Source organism: Phycodurus eques, chromosome 23 (assembly GCF_024500275.1).
Source record: "Phycodurus eques isolate BA_2022a chromosome 23, UOR_Pequ_1.1, whole genome shotgun sequence".
NCBI lineage: Eukaryota > Metazoa > Chordata > Actinopteri > Syngnathiformes > Syngnathidae > Phycodurus > Phycodurus eques.
The window spans coordinates 3,024,917-3,040,703 of record NC_084547.1 but is presented as its reverse complement, the minus strand read 5'-3'; the positions used below and the strand labels follow the sequence as shown (position 1 = coordinate 3,040,703).

Genomic DNA, 15,787 nt, shown 5'->3' with positions numbered 1-15,787 from the left:
CGGGGAGTTAATCATTGATTTGCTTCGAACATTTGCTCGTTCGCTTTGTGCCCGGCGACCGTGTCTTCGGCAGGAAGTTGACTCGTGTGTAAAACGCACGCGAGGCAGATGGCTTCCAAAGGAGAAGTGAAAGTTGCGAATCACACGACGCGAGGCAACTGCGGTCCACACCCACACTGCGGTGACCAAAGTGTAAGTCATTTTTGATATTATTATGATTATATAGCGACGATAACGACACGGTTGTCCCCGCAGCTCAGATACAGTCGAGCGTCTCGTGTCCGGCGATGGGATGACGTCGGAGTTGGGGCCGAGATGAACGCCGAGCCGCTGTTGGAGGAGAAGCTGATCAAGCGATCGCAGCAGAGGAGGAGGACGTCTCCGCTCAACTACAAGGAGAGGTTGTTCGTGCTGACCAAGAGCAGCCTGAGCTACTACGACGGCAAGGCGGAGGTGGCGCTCGTCCTCGCCGGTCACGCGCGCACGCAAAAAAAACCCCCCCAAAAAAACCAAGTCACGTTCTTGTCGTCCGCAGAAAAAGTTCCAGAGGGGCTCCGTCGAGCTGAGTCGCATTCGATGCGTGGAGGTGGTCAAGGATGAGGGCGGGCTCAATCCCTGCCAGAACAAATTCCCTTTCCAGGTATGCCGTGTGAGCTCGACCTGATCGAAAACTCATTTGTGAACGTGGAAATGTCAAACCAGAGCCCGTTTATAACAATCACGGTTTCTCCAGAAATTCTTTACTGCATGTTACAGCCTCATCCCGAAATTTATCAGATGAATTTTCCCCTTAAAATTGGACACACAAAACATAAAGTTGATGTGAGATTTAAAAAAGATTTTTTTTGAACACGTTGTTAAGAAATCACTCTAGCCGAAACCATTTTGTAAAAATTGTACAGTGGGTTCGTCAGGGGATGTTGAGTGTGCAATTGTTAGGGTCCAAATGTCTTCCATGATCGAATAAGGCTGTGGAAGAAAATTTGGAAAGTTCATTGGTGGTATTTTTAACTGTTTATTTTTTTTTCTTACGTATTTTGGTTTAACAATTCCTTTTGTTGAAGAAATGGTCCTTATACTTTTTGATCTCTTGCCCCCCCCCATGTAATTCTTATAGCAGATAGCTAATACGCAACCGTGCAGACCCCCCCCACCCTCCATTCGTACTAATGTTTGAATTTCACACTCTAGGTGGTGCACAACACCAACACGCTGTACGTGTTTACGCCGAGCCACGACAGCAGGACCGCCTGGGTCCAGCGAATCAAAGAGGGTCGGTTTTGTTTTGCTTTTGTCAGCATTCAACCGTCGCGTGCGCGTCGGCACACGACCTGTCGGATGACGTGCGTGCGTGCGCAGAGATCCGGGACAACCGGGAGATCCTGACCAAGTTCCACCCGCGGTTCTGGTGGGAGGGCGAGTGGCTGTGCTGCCGTCAGGCGGAGAAGCAGGCCCCCGGCTGCGAGGAGTACAATCTGTTTGGGGACGGTGGGTAGCCACCGCTCAATCATTCACGAGCGTTGCACAAGCAGGACAGTAGAATTCCCGCTTTCTGTTCCTCTTTTGTAGCTTCCAGGAAACCGCTTCCGCCGATCCCTGCTGAGGAAGGCGCACACGGGAGGGTAACCGGCCGCTCGCAGCCTCGCTCGCACGGCCACACGCTCGCACACGGTCGAGCCTTTCCCTCCCTCTTGCAGCACCTGCGGCCGCTCCCTCCCGAGGCGCGCGACCACGGCGAGGAGGCGGCGGTGGCGCTGTACGACTTCCCGGGCAGAGAGCCGCACGACCTGAGGCTGGTCAAAGGGGGCGAATACGTCATCGTGGAGCGTTGCGACGTCAACTGGTACAAAGCGCGCAACCAGGATGGGTACGTTAAGAACGTCACAAGGATGCACCGACTGGTAATCGCTACCTGTAAAAGCGTTGGAAACTACACACCGATACGACACGTACTTTTCCAGGGAGGAAGGCTACATCCCGAGTAACTACGTCACCGAGAAGAAATCCGGGAACCTGGCGCAGTTTGCGTGAGTTATTGTAATCGTTACGAGGGTGGACGTTAGCGATTTAAACGCATGGACGTGACACGCGTGTGTGTCTTGTGCGCAAGCTGGTACGGCAAACACGTCAACAGGAACAAGGCGGAGGAGCTCCTGCGGAAAGAGGTGAGGACCTCTGCTCGTCCTTCATTCGTCCATTTTCAAATATCGTTCCGAGAGGCGGCGTTTAACCGCGTGTACACGATATATATTGTATTCAAAGCAGCGTTGTTGTGCAGCGGTAATAATAATCAGGGGTTCACTGTGCTATCTGTGTCGCCCCCTGCAGGACAAAGAAGGCACCTTCATTGTCAGAGAGTCCAGCACCAGGGGAACTTACACCGTGTCGCTCTACACGAAGTCCGTCCGCCGCGCACTCTCAGCCGTCGCCCTGGCGCACGACAACGGGTGTCACGTTTGTTTGCGTTGGTCCGCAGGAACGGAGGGGGCACCATCAAACATTACCTCATCAAGGAGACAAAAGGCTCGCCCAAACAGTTTTACCTGGCGGGGAAACACGTGTTCTGTTCCATCGCTGAGCTCATCGCGTACCATCGACACAACGCGGCAGGTGCCAAAACCATTGCAGTTGCTTTGCACATTGGCAAAAAAAAAAATGATGAAATGCTCAAAACATCTCTCACGTACTGTACATGAACCGCAGTGCGAAAACAATATAACAACTGTCATCACACGTTAGGGCTTGTCGCCAGATTGAGGTATCCTGTCGGGAAACAGGACAGCTCCGCTCCCTCCACGGCCGGCTTCAGCTACAGTAGGGAATTATTCCGATGATTCTTTTTGAAGAAGCCAGGTCTATCCATCGTGACATCTCGCTCGCTCCCCGTCCAGAGAAGTGGGAGATCAACCCCAGTGACCTGACCTTCATGAAAGAGCTCGGCAGCGGTCAGGCGGGGGTGGTGCGGCTCGCCATGTGGAGGGCGCAGCACAAAGTCGCCATCAAGGCCATCAAACCGGGAGCCATGCACGAAGAGGACTTCGTGGAGGAGGCCGAGGTCATGATGTAAGGAAAGGTGACGAGGAAGCCCAGAGTCGTTTGTGACGGGATAGTTTGGAGGAGGCTTTTGTTGTCCCTTCAGGAAGTTGTCCCATCCCAAGCTGGTGCAGCTGTACGGCGTGTGCAGCCGGCAGCGGCCCATCTACATCGTCACCGAGTTCATGGAGCGCGGCTGCCTGCTGGACTTCCTGCGGAGTCGGCGGGGCGGCTTCGGCGCCGTCTCGCTGCTGAGCGTCTGCCTGGACGTGTGCGAGGGCATGCGGCACTTGGAGAGCAGCAGCTTCATTCACAGAGACCTGGGAGCCAGGAACTGCCTGGTGAACGACTCCCTGACGGTCAAGGTGTCCGACTTCGGCATGGCCAGGTGAGCGTCGCGTCCCCTCGCCGTCGGCCGAGCGAACGAAGCGGTGTTGGCAGGTGTGCCGCGGTGTCGCGCAGGTACGTTTTGGACGACCAGTACACCTCATCGTTAAGTTCCAAGTTCCCGGTGAAGTGGTCCCCTCCGGAAGTGTTCAACTTCTGCAGATACAGCAGCAAGTCCGACGTCTGGTCCTACGGTCAGGCTACAGAAGAGACCGTAAACCTCCGCTTTGCGTTTGTCAAATTTGACACGAATGCATTTCCGTTGATTTGACCACGCAGGTGTGCTGATGTGGGAGGCTTTCACCGAAGGCCGCATGCCATTTGAGCAGCGCGGCAACCGTGAGGTTGTTACCTTGGTCACAAAGGGCCACCGCCTGTCGAGGCCCACACTCGCCACAGAGACCGTCTACGACATCATGCGGCTGTGCTGGCAGGAGGTCAGCCCACCCGACACGCGATACGGTCGACACGGTTGACACCCGACAGCGATACACGAACGACGCTTCTCGTCCGCAGAGACCCGAGGACCGTCCGTCCTTCTCTCAGCTCTGCCTCACGATCTCCGACGTCCTGGAGGGCGACGTCGCGCACGCCGTCTGACAGGCCGGCCGCTCCCCGCCCACAACCACGCCTTGAGGATGCGAACCTCGATGGCCGTCGTCCATCGTCACGGTGTGATAACCCTTTAAGCAATGGCTATTTGAACACAAATGGGGGGGGGGGGGAAACACATGTAGACAGACAATATAACAATAGTCACGGAACACCGCTGTATTTAAATTCAATCCATCAATAAATTCAATCACATTCGGGCCATTAAAATAGTAGCAAAAGAAGCACGCTGCGTTTGTTGTCTTTATTTATTTTGATTTGACCCATGCAAGCACAAGTAAAGGTTTAAAAATATAGAAGTAAAGACAATGGCAATTACACGAGCGCTGCCGCAGAGCGTTTTGTGGCCGGCGTCGGCGAGATCATTTTCAAGAGTTGATTCCGTCGCCGGTGTCACGCCCGGCCGGGTCTTCCATCCGCAGTCCGGACAGAAGAACTCGCGGGGCATCCCGAGCGAGGCGGGGGACTCGTCGGGTTGACCGGCGAACCGAGCGATGATGCCGTTCTCTCGTGCCCGGTAGGAGTCACGTTCACCTCTGATCCGCCCCGGACAAGTCGACGCGAGATGCTGCGAGGTCATCGTTCGGCTACGCGCACGTCTGAGGATGGCGACGAGCGGAGTGATCCGGCAGGTCGTCGTCTTCTGGCGCAGCATCCCGAGTCACTTCGGTAAGGGGTCCGTCAAGGGGTGTGGTTCTTGACCTGCTTATTGTGTCGAGTGGCTTGAGATAACATCCGTTAACGCCTGAGTTGGCGCCATATGAGTAATCCAGGACAGATTTGTATTTTAGCATTGGAACCAGAATCGACGTGTCTCCGCGCAAAACAAACAAACAAAAAATGCACATGAACAAAGTTGACACCCGACAGCCTGCTGAGCGGAGGCGGACAGGTAGACGGGAAGCACCTCCTTCTCCCTCCAAAGCCTGCATGCTCCAGCAGGCGGCGAGTGTGGGCGTGAGCAAAGGTTTAAAAGAGGCGCGACGCCTTCATCCTCAGAATTCTTCTCGGGCACAGCCGTGGGTTTTCCTTTTTGGGATTTAACAGGTGAGTCTCGGCCTGCTCTTGTTCGCGCGAGGGCGAGTGTATCCATTTTCCAATGCGCGCAGCGCGAGTGGCTCCCGTTGAGCGGGGCGTGCGGCTGGCGTGATTCCTCTGTAGGCCGTGAGTCACAGGAAACTCTTAACACGCAATAATTGATTTGCGCAATATTTCAGTTTCAGCGGCGACGCGGTGGAGAGCAACGGCATGGGTGCGGCGCGAGTCAAATGGCAGGTGTGCCAGATATATCTATCTTTAACCCCAAACGACGAGGTCAGACGACGAAGCAGCACGTCCGCCGAGAGGTGCGGCTGCTTCACCTCGACAGCGCGCGATGGGCCTCATTCGCTAACCTGTGCGTACGCGCACATTCGTGCACAAATGTGTGATTTATCAACACGTTCGTACTCGTTTTGCTCGTTCACCAATCTAACAAATGGAGAAATCGGTAACGAGGTCAAGTCATGAAGGTCAGCTTTTGGGGGGAGAAAAACTCCAACCAAACACGTCAAACACGCATCTTTTCCCCAAGATGCACAACGTGTTGATACTGCGGTCCATCAGAAATGGCCGAGATGCGGCAAAAATAGGGGCGCCGTTGAAGCAGATTGCAGCGACCCGCCGATTTAAGACGCATTCTGCTTCATCAACGTACGCACGGTGGCGCAAAGAACATCGGCCAGTTCGCACATGTCTTGAAACCGACGGTGATTTTTGCGTATACTTGTGCGCCGCGTTCTTTAATTTCCACGCATTAACTCACGAATGAGGCCCAATTCCCTGAGCATCTGGCACTTCCAGGCCAAGTCAACATCACGCGTTCAAGGGTGTCATCGAGGAGGAGACCCCTTTCGGAGACGTGGACAACGTCAAGATGCTTGTGAACACTTGTTTGAATGATTACCTTTGTAACCTTTGTGCGTCGAGGTTGCTTGACAGTAAAGAATCAAATGTTGCTCAACCTCGGGCATGTGCGGTCTGGACTCTGGAATTGGGATTCTCTGTTAAAACCCGTCAGCCTCGCCCCTCCCTCCGCACAAACACACTTGACAAATGTCTCTCACGTTGAGCCAATCTGTGACTTTTTTTTTTTTTTTTTTTTTGAAGAAACCGCGCCCCGATGGCGCCAGCAAACAGCTCCGTGCCGCTAAAAAACGAGAGCATCGTGGACAGCCCGGCCTCCACCACCATGGGCGCGCTTATCCTCAGCCTGGTCTTCCTCGTGGGCTTCCCCGGCAACCTCTTTGTCATCTGGAGCGTCATGGCCCGTGCCCGAAAGCGGACCATCACCACCCTCCTCATCCTCAACCTCGCCATCGCCGACGGTTCGCTGATGGCGCTGACGCCGTTCTTCATCGCCTACTTGGTGATGAAGCGGTGGGCGTTCGGGACCGTCATGTGTAAGGTGCTCTTCTACCTGTGCCTGGCCAACATGTACGCCTCCATCTACATCATCACCCTCATGAGCCTCTATCGACTGCTGGCCGTACTGCGGCCCCAGCGCATAAGCACCACGGTGGGCCACAGGACGGTGACGTGGACGGTGGCGCTCACGTGGGCGCCGGTGGCGCTCGCCTCTGCGCCCGCCGTCATCTTCCGGGACGTGAGGACGAACGCCGACCGCGCCATCTGCGACTCGTACCACGATGAGGACAGTCATGTTAGTATGCCAGGTTTTTGATTTTTTGAGCTCAAGATGAATATTTTTGGGATTAAAAAATTGTCTTCATGACCCAGTCACGTTCAAACCGACGCTCGTTCGCTGCCAGCCTTCCTAGTTAACGTTTGACTTCTAAAGCCGTCAATGGCGGCGGATGTGTCAAATGGGATTTGGCACACACCTGCCAACGATCATATCCACGCGCATGCCTCAATCTTGAACACATTCTGCAAAGCATTCACAGGAGGTCGTCTCTTGTGCGCAGACGGTCATCCAGTACATGCTGGAGCTGGTCTTGGGCTTCCTGATCCCATACAGCATCGTGGTGGTCAGCTACATCTGCATCCTGCGCCGCATCCGCCAGACCAAATTCAACCGACGCATCCGCAGCGAGAAGCTCATCTTGGCCATCGTGGTGACATTCTGCGTCTTCTGGCTGCCCTACCACATGGTCAACACGGTGCAGGTACGCGCCGGTGGACTCGCCGCGCACGCGTGACGTCTCCACACACGGTTATGTGACGATTTTGTCCTTAGGTCACGTGGGCGCTCTGTCCCGAGGGTTCGGTCAAAGCGACGTAAGCCGACGCGTGTTCTTTTCGTACTTTGCATTGGAAACGAGGTCGTCTTTCGGCCAAAAGAGCATATTCGCGCTTCCTTTCGGGCCGGGGATTTTCTGCTGTCGGTTGAGGTTTCACTTTCTCTCCGCCGGGCTCAACTCTCTCCTCTTGGGTTGTGGATTTCTTTTCAAAGCCGCCCGTTCCCTCCCGAACTCCCTTTCATGAAAGCTTGTCATCCGACAGGCTGGCTAAAATCTGGCACCGGAGCCGCGCGGTCACGTCCTCGGTGGCCTTCATCAGCAGCTGCGCCAACCCGGTGCTGTACTTCTTCGCCGGCAAGTCATATATCCGGCGGGAGGGTCTGGCCTTCATGGCCCGCCTGTTCGAGGCGGCCGGTCTGGACTCGGTCACCAGGAAGAGTCGTCAGAATAGCCAGAACAGCCGCGACAAGGACAAGGAGGCGGACGGCGTCATGCTGAAGGACAAAGTTCAGGAGTCCGCCTCGAGCTCCGCTGTCAAAGCGCCGAAGCATCAGACGTGACGCCGCCGCCGCCGCCGCCGCCGCAGGCTGCCGTTTTCAATGTCCGTCCATTCGCACAGTCGACCGTCTCCGTGAACAATGAGGACAGCAACGCGTTGTCGTGTCGCAGGTCAAAAGACGGCCCGTGTCGGTGTAAAAGTACAAATGCGTGTTTGTGTGGCAGACAAGGTCCAAATAAACAAAACGGAAAGCATTGTGTGCGATTGGCCGGCGACCAGTTCGACCAGTGAACGAAAACATCGGCACAGCCGCACCGCAGAGTTGTTCCGAAGACACGAGATGACGAGTCATTGGCGACGTCATGTCCCCGTCCCGTCAAGTAACTTCCTGATGTACTTCTTGTTTTCTTCACGTCCCGCTTGCACAACCGGACGCCTTCTCGTTGGGTAAAGCCGTCTGATCCTATGAGATGTAATACTGAAACGCTCGTCTTTAAACAATAGAAGTGCACGGCGTCATAGTTTTCAATATTTATACCCCCTATCCTGTCGAACACGGTAACCGGAATATCCCAAACGGCTCGCAGTTTGATGCAGACGACAATGAAAATTGCCGCTCGTTAGATGGTGCAGGTCAAGCGTCCACCGAGCGTTGGCCCAAAATGCAAAATGGGAGTCAATCGTCAGAGTTATCCGTTTACGTAATAACGGCAGCGGGCGGGACAGGTTGCGTCGACACGAATCGCGTCCTCGCAAATTGTCTCCGCACAGCAGCCAGAGAGAATCCGTGTCTTCTACTCGGGTAAGTCGACAAAAAAAATTTCCCGCTCGCAGATGTCGGGAATGTGAACCTTACGGTTCACCGCGTACAAGGGCGCTATTGCGAAACGCCGACGACGCGATGAGACTAAGGCGGAGCGGTCGGCCTCCCCGCTGTTAATTCAACATATCCTGTTTCCTCTTCGGTCTATGAAAGTTTGCAGCTCACAGCGGCAGAAGTCAGACGAAGCGATGGTGTCCAATTCCGCCGCCTTCTCGCTGCCCGTCAGCACCTCAGCCAAGGTCGGCATCGCCATCCTGACCTTGGCCTTCGCACTGGGCTTCCCGGGGAACCTCTTCGTGGCGTGGTCGGTCGTTTGTCGCGTCCGCAAGCGCTCGGTGACGTGCTTGCTGGTGCTCAACCTGGCCGTGGCCGACGCCTCGGTGCTGCTCACGGCGCCCGTCTTCTTGCGTTTCCTGGCGGGCGGGCGGGGGTGGGAGTTCGGCTCGCCGGCCTGCAAGCTGGTTCACTACCTGTCCAGCGTCAACATGTACGTGTCCATCTACCTCATCTGCCTGATGAGCATGGATCGGTGGCTGGCCGTCACCAGGCCTTTCTTATCCCAGAGGATGCGGACGAAGCGATCCCTGCTGATTCTCCTACTGGGAGTCTGGAGCACGGCGTTCCTGCTCTCCCTTCCGATGCCCTTCTACCGCAGGTAAGTCCCGTACGCGCGGCGCCGCCGCCGCCGCGCCACTCGATCGCATCCTCGTTTTCCCGTGTGTGCGCAGCAATCTGAGGAAAGTACTCCCGAACAACGCCACGCTGAGGTTTTGCGTGCCGTACCACTGGCAAAGCGTAGGTCATCGGGTCTTCCAGTACACCTTTGAGACAGTCGCGGGCTGCCTGGTGCCCTACTCCCTCATCAACACCTGCTATTCGTCCGTCATCTGCCGCCTGCAGAGCGCCGCGTTCAAGCGGCGGGGCCAAGGCAGCCGACTGATTCTGATGATCATCTGTACCTTTGCGCTTTTCTGGCTGCCGTATCACATCGTCAACACGATCGAGGTGATTCCGTCGAACTCGAGGGTCTGCAGAGATCGAGTCAAACTCAATTTAACCCCGCGCCGCCCGCCAGGTGATCGGCCTTTTGCAAGGCAGCCGCACGACCGTGGCGGCCGCCCTCGCGGCCCGTCCCAACGTCACCGCCTTCGCCTACTTCAGCAGCGCCGTCAACCCCATTCTGTACGTCTTCGCCGGCAGCTCCCACATCCGCCAGGCCGGTCTCGGCTTCATGGGCAAGCTCTTCGAGGCCACCAACTCCGAGAGCAGGAGCGCATCCACCTTCATCCGCGGCGGACGCACCGGCTCCTCGCGGGAAGACTGCTCGGTTCTGCAGACGCTGTCCGTCAAACCGGCAAAGCCGTTCAGAGGGAGGCAGGGAGACGCCGGCGACGCGGAGACGAGAGAGACGGATGAGCCGGAACCGAAGACTCTGGCAAGTGTCGAGCCCTTAGAATAGCTCATGTTACAGATACTGCGATGAATTGTGTTTCCAATTTTACAAAGTACTCTTCATTGTCCTTCCTTTGCCGTATACCTGAGAATCCTCCCACTTCCATACTTGACAGGAATTTAAGAGCACCGACGGTGAAGTTATCGCTCAGAGAAGTAGTCATCTGTTCGTGTTTGTTATTGTCACTGCGGTTGTAGTTTGTAGCGGTGTACTATTGCACGGCGTCACGCGGAGGACCGTCCCTAACTTAAATCGCGTGTGTCGACGCACACTTCCTTTCTTTCATCACACGGCATTTACAAAACCTCACTTAGTTAGCGTCAAACCAGGGCTCAATTTCCATGTTCAGGAGAATCTATGCTTGTCCAAACTGATGTATTTAAAGCGGGAAAAGTACCAAATAAAGTATTTACCGGAAAGCAACACGCACTTCTCGACTGTGAATGCGGGACATCGGACACACTCGTTGCCGTGAAGAGGGGAGCGCGAGCAGCCAGCTCCGAATCTCACAGAGAGCAACGACAGGGACGCACTTTATTTTGTTATTTATTCACAACGCTCAGTTGAATCCGCACGGAGGCGAGTGAGAGCGGCCTGCCGGCGGAATGGGAAGAGCAGCGGAGGAGGGAAAAGGAAAGGAGGAAGCGAGTCCTCGGAGAAGGAAAGGAGGGCGTTGAGCAGGACAAGCGCGAGCTAAGAAGAATCGTGGCGTTGGACGACTGGAGATCGGGGCTGACGAGCGAGAGGGCGGAACCGGGCGGGCCCAGGCCAAGGGAAGACGAAGGGCCCGGACGTAACGTACGCCCGTATCTGAGCCAAAGCTTTCCTCGAGAGACGTTCTCGGTCCTGAGGGAGTTGCTGGAATCGGGTCTCCTCACGGACCTGACGGTGGCCACAGAGGACGGGCGCAGCGTCCGCGTTCACTCTTGCGTCCTCGCTGCCGTCAGCTCTTTCGTCGAGATGAGGTCGAGGGAAGAAGCCCCGAGACGCGATCGGGGCGAGGTCGCTCCCCGCCGGCGGTCTCCGTTTCTGGGCCCAGATGTGGATCATTGCGGGCTGCGGGCAGTCGTGGAGTTGGCCTACACCGGGGAGCTTCTCACGGGTGCCGCACTACCCCAGACGGAGACAGCGGCTCGTGCGCTCGGAGTTCCGAGACCGTCGGACCTCTGCGACCGAAAACGGAACGGGCGGTCTCCGCTTTAGAGGAGATGAGACGTACCCTTCGGTCTGTAGAGCAGCTGCGGGCAGACGGCGTAGGCTGCGACGTCATTTCGGATGCGAGCGGAGCGTCGTTCCACGGTATGTGCCGAAAGATTCATCGTCGAGCGCCTCAATGTCCGGCTCGAACTGCCTCTTCTGTCAGTCCACAGGGTGATCCCGGCAGCGAGCAGTGACTACTTCAGAGGCACGTTCACCAGCGGGATGAGGGAATCCCGTCAAGCCCGCGTTGCCCTTCCTTTAAAGGAAGCTCCAGAGGTGGCCGCTTTGATTTGCTGCTGCTACCGCGGGACCCTTCCCGTCAACTGGGACAGCGTCTTCGAGCTCGCCCGCACGGCCCTCCGGTTTCAGTTCCGGTCGGCCATCTCTCTCCGCCTCCTCTTCATGAAACGGGAAACGGGCGCGAGTTCCTGCCTGGACGTGGCTTCTTTCGCGGAAGCCTACGGGATGCCGGAGCTCCTCGAGGAAGCCGACGACTACGTGCTGAGAAACTTCTCGGAGGTGTCCGCAACCGAAAAGTTTCTGGACCTCCAAATCGATAAGCTTCTGGAATTTCTCCGCAGCGACGGTCTGAGCGTGCCGTCTGAGCCGGTCGCGTTCAGAGCCTCGGTGTCCTGGCTGGAGGCGGATCCCGAAGAGAGACTGAGACACGCCGGCGAACTGACGAGTGGCGTTCGATTCCAACTCATGACCTTTCGAGAGTTCAGGGAGGCGAGCGGTCTCGTTTCAGACTTTGACCGAAGGCACGTCAACGGATTGAGAAAGAGGAGTTCACCTCATCCGACTCATTCCTTCCACTTTCCGGTCTCGGGTCTCGGTCAGGGCAATTAACCTGCGCATGGAGATGCGCAAAGACGTGCGACTTCAAGGCGATACAGCAACTAAGTCATAACGGGCACCGTGTATCGGGTGTGGGATACCGTATCTTTGATATCTTAACTGAGGAAGCTGCTAATAAAATGTAGATTATTGCTGCTTTGCACTCAGGATGTGAAATGTTTGAGTATATGTACAGTGTATACCCCGCATGTATGATTGCTGCGCTCGGAAAAAAGGTCTCATGAAATGTACATGTTCCACGATTTCCGGTTTTGACAATAATTTCCATTGAAAAGTCAAGTAAAAAGTAAAAAAAAAAAAAAAAGAGATAGATATATAGTCAGGGTTTACAGAAAGGCTTTAAATAAATGGAAAAAAATAATACAAAATAAGACCACATGTCATGGCTTTGGCAGTCGTGGCCCAATGGTTAAGATCATCGCCTGCCACTGTGGGGGACCGAGGTTCAAGACCCCGATTGGACCATCGGCCAACATCTCCCGGACTCACGGCTGTGGTGTCCTTGAGCAAAGAAATTTCGTGCGCATGCATGTTCATGACAACAAGAAGTGATTGTTCTTCTTCGAAAACTTTTCTCAAGCCTTTTTTAAATGTATTATTTGTGGCCACAAGATGGCGCCAGCTGGCGGGCGTGCGCCGACATGGTTACTTCCGAGTGGCGTGTTGGCGGGAAAATGGAGAACTTGTTGATCGATTTAGAATTCCGATCGCGGCGCAGGAGGACGCCGACCGACCTCCTTAATGTTGTTTTTCAAGGGTGGGAAGGGTTTATTTTGTTTTTGTTTTTTGGTTCAATGTTGTGCAGCGTGCGACTAAATGTGGCGCCCGGTCTCGTGTTGTCTTCCGTTTGCGACCATTGCGTCGCGAGGTGTGGCGCTAATTGGAGACAGGTGTGCCCCAGGGAGCAATGACGCGTACGCGGGTGCACTAATTGCCACCAGCAGAAAATGGGGGAGCGACTCAGCTGCGTTTTCTCGCGTGAGCAAGCAAATGTTTGCTGTTTGGGCACGTTTGCCCAGTGGCGATGTGCTTGTTGTCGGCTTTTTGAGCGGCAGAGCAGCAGCAGCAGCAGCAGCAGCAGCGTGGAAGGAAAGGTTTGTGCATGGGGTTTGCTTGAGCACAGCACGTTCACACTTCACTTTGGGCTGAGCGTGTTTTATTTTTGTAATGCTGGCCAGCTCGTTTGTGTAGTTTTCTTTTGTATTATTATTATTTTTTTTGAATTGTTGTAAATGGGAATAAATAAGTTTTGTGAGTAACTGTTTAGTGGTTTTAGTGTTTATGTGCAGTGATTTTTGTATTTAGTTGAAGTTGTACTTTGGTTTATCTTTTTAGACATTTTCTGTATGGTGTTAAAGTTGGGTATGAACGTTTGGGGAAAAAAGTGATTCTATTTGAAATGTGGTATTGTAATACAACCTTATTTTTTTCCCTTCAATGTGAATGTGGAGTGTTTTATGTAGATATGTTTTTGTTTTATAGTTTAATCTGAGATGTTTGAGGTGAATTTTGATGTTTTGTACTTTTGGGGGTATTGTTTTAAAAAAAGAAAAAATCCTCAAAACACCTGTGGTGTTATGTAAAATAAAAAAAAAATTTTTTTAGTTTTGGTTGTTATTGTTCATCTTGCTATTCATGTGGAAGTGTTCAATGTTGTATATTTAGAAAAAAAATGTGTTTTAATTATGCATTGTGCTTTAAAATGTTTGTCTTTATGAAGTACATACACAGACAAATAAATGAACAGCGCACACTAGCTTATTTGTATTTCTTAATTTTTTTCCTCTTCTCCCCCACCATGGATGATTTTGGATGGTACAAAAACCCAGGTAAGAGAAGTCCGCACACGCACCAATAAAAGTATGTCAAATGCTGTGAAATATGCACAAAGGTTAATGTATAATTTTGTTTTCCAATCTTTCATTGTCGTCCTGTTGACGACGAGCAGGTGTGGTGCATGATGGGACGAGGGTCACGAGTACAGACACGCGTGCACAGGTGAGACCCATCAGACAAGTAATTGTATGTGTGTGCAGGTTTATAGATGAACTCGGGGTGAACGACAGCAGGCTTGTTTTTATTATTGCAGGTTGGAGGAGGAGGAGACATTTGAGGCAGCAAGGAGAACCAGAACACAGTAATAAATGCAAATGTATATAAAAAAAAAAAAGGCGACCTGCTCCAGAGTAATGGTGTTTGTTCTTTTGTAGAGAGGAAGAGGAGCTGGATGAAAGATGAGGTAATGAAATGCACTAAGTAAAAAAACAAAAATCAAGTGCCACACTTGTCCCCCCCCCTGTTTCTTTTGCAGAGCTCACAAGGACCTGGGATGAGGAAAATGAACAATTCCATACTTCAAATGAAGACTCTGGGCACAAGTTGTCTTTGCATATGTTGTCTGCGGGTGCATGTAAATGGTGAACAGGAGGGGGCGGAGTACTGAGCTTTGCGGTTTGCCTCGGTTGACTGTGGCTACGGAACGGTAGCGTGGCGGTAGGTGCGATTTGTAATGAGGGCAGGCACGGAAAGTGTCGGTAGAGTTGACGGTTGGACGCGGTGGTTCGGTTCAGCGGTTGTTGCGAAGGAAGGGAGGTTGAGCTGGTCCGCGGGTTGTTCGGCTTGTCTCGGTCCCGAGCAGCTCTCGGTTTTGAGTTGACTTGTACAGTGCAGGCTTGGAATGAGCAATTTATCATATTGATCAACACAAAACTGAATACTTGTATTTTTTTCAGGATGAAGACCAACAACTGTACACAACCGGCACGCCGTTCCAAGATGAACAGTTTGTGCTCCCTTGAGGCAAGTGTGCAAGTGAATTTATTTTTGGTATTTGGCAGCAATCCAGACTGAAAGTGGAACTGCTGCGCCGCTTCAAGAGCCAAGCAGCAAGTATTCAGGGCGAGTATATCTTGGTTAATTTGTTTGTCTACTTCCTGACTAACTCACTGGGTGTGCATGGACTAACACTCATTTGTGATTTGTATTTTTGTGTACGGAGATGTATGATGAGATCGTAAATGTTGAACTGCTGTTTTATTTGTACTTTTGTTTTTGTGGTTTTAATCATTTAAAGTGCATTGAATTTTGTATGAAATGTGTTATATAAATGCATTTTGCTTTGAATGAGCAAATTATGTTGATCAACACAAAACGGAATACTTGTATTTTGTTCAGGATGAATGTGCACAACCGGCACGCCGTTCCAAGATGAACGGCGTCTGCTCCCTTGAGGCATGTATACAAGTCGTGCATTATCGATGACAACACGTTTGAAGGGGTCTTTATTATTTTTTTCCATTTTAATTTAGTTGTTTTTGTATTTGGCAGCATTCCAGACTGAAAGCGGAAATGCTGTGCCGCTTCAAGAGCCAAGAAGCAACTATAAAGGGAGAGTATATCTTCATGACTGTGTCCACTGGCTGGACTGAGTCTGAGTTGTGATTTTTTTTATTTGTGCGTACAGAGATGCGCATTGACCTCAGGTAACAGTGCTGTTAAAGTTTAATCAGTGAAATATGCATTTAATATTCTTTGGGAGGGAACGGTAAAAGTTGTTTGAAGTGTGGTTTAAGTCATTGAATGAAACTTGACAATGTTATAGTGGGATGATATGGAAACGCACACAGTGGAGTCGGACCGAAATTCGGTGTAAGGTACTTTATTTTTTGAAACAATTTGGT

The 15,787-nt window shown here is 52.7% G+C and overlaps 3 protein-coding genes across 13 annotated transcripts; all 3 read left to right on the top strand.

The window, feature by feature from the left end:
• The first annotated feature begins 23 nt into the window (after positions 1–23).
• On the top strand, positions 24–4,642 carry tec (tec protein tyrosine kinase). 3 transcript variants are annotated; one of them, XR_009767670.1, is made up of 17 exons: positions 24–192; positions 256–453; positions 536–640; positions 1,192–1,273; positions 1,360–1,488; positions 1,570–1,867; positions 1,962–2,027; positions 2,111–2,165; positions 2,329–2,399; positions 2,477–2,610; positions 2,740–2,814; positions 2,892–3,063; positions 3,140–3,421; positions 3,496–3,614; positions 3,700–3,857; positions 3,937–4,092; positions 4,554–4,642. XR_009767670.1 is itself a non-coding variant. In XM_061668718.1 (17 exons), exons 1-17 carry the CDS (start codon positions 109–111, stop codon positions 4,018–4,020), a joined length of 2,037 nt encoding a protein of 678 aa, XP_061524702.1. In that variant the 5' UTR covers positions 24–108; the 3' UTR covers positions 4,021–4,256. The 3 variants fall into 3 exon arrangements, 2 of the variants coding, with proteins under 2 accessions (XP_061524702.1, XP_061524701.1); XM_061668718.1 differs by lacking the exon at positions 4,554–4,642 and having other exon boundaries at positions 1,570–1,622; positions 1,698–1,867; positions 3,937–4,256; XM_061668717.1 differs by lacking the exon at positions 4,554–4,642 and having other exon boundaries at positions 3,937–4,256.
• LOC133397619 (leukotriene B4 receptor 1-like) lies at positions 4,559–10,472 on the top strand. Of its 9 annotated transcripts, none has more exons than XM_061668719.1 (5): positions 4,559–4,701; positions 6,181–6,733; positions 6,999–7,199; positions 7,271–7,311; positions 7,537–8,843. In XM_061668719.1, the coding sequence occupies exons 1-5, from the start codon at positions 4,598–4,600 to the stop codon at positions 7,832–7,834; spliced, it is 1,197 nt and encodes a 398-aa protein (XP_061524703.1). In that variant the 5' UTR covers positions 4,559–4,597; the 3' UTR covers positions 7,835–8,843. The 9 variants fall into 9 exon arrangements, with proteins under 9 accessions (XP_061524703.1, XP_061524713.1, XP_061524710.1 ...); XM_061668726.1 differs by lacking the exon at positions 4,559–4,701 and adding an exon at positions 4,725–5,079; XM_061668727.1 differs by lacking the exon at positions 4,559–4,701 and adding an exon at positions 5,099–5,307.
• A 144-nt stretch (positions 10,473–10,616) lies between these two features.
• On the top strand, positions 10,617–13,731 carry LOC133398091 (kelch-like protein 6; the record flags this gene model as incomplete). The annotated part of the gene is given in 3 exon segments (XM_061669701.1): positions 10,617–11,220; positions 11,223–11,348; positions 11,413–13,731. Coding segments are annotated over 3 exon segments (1,416 nt in total), but the record flags the coding sequence as incomplete, so codon positions are not given.
• Positions 13,732–15,787: the final 2,056 nt, after the last annotated feature.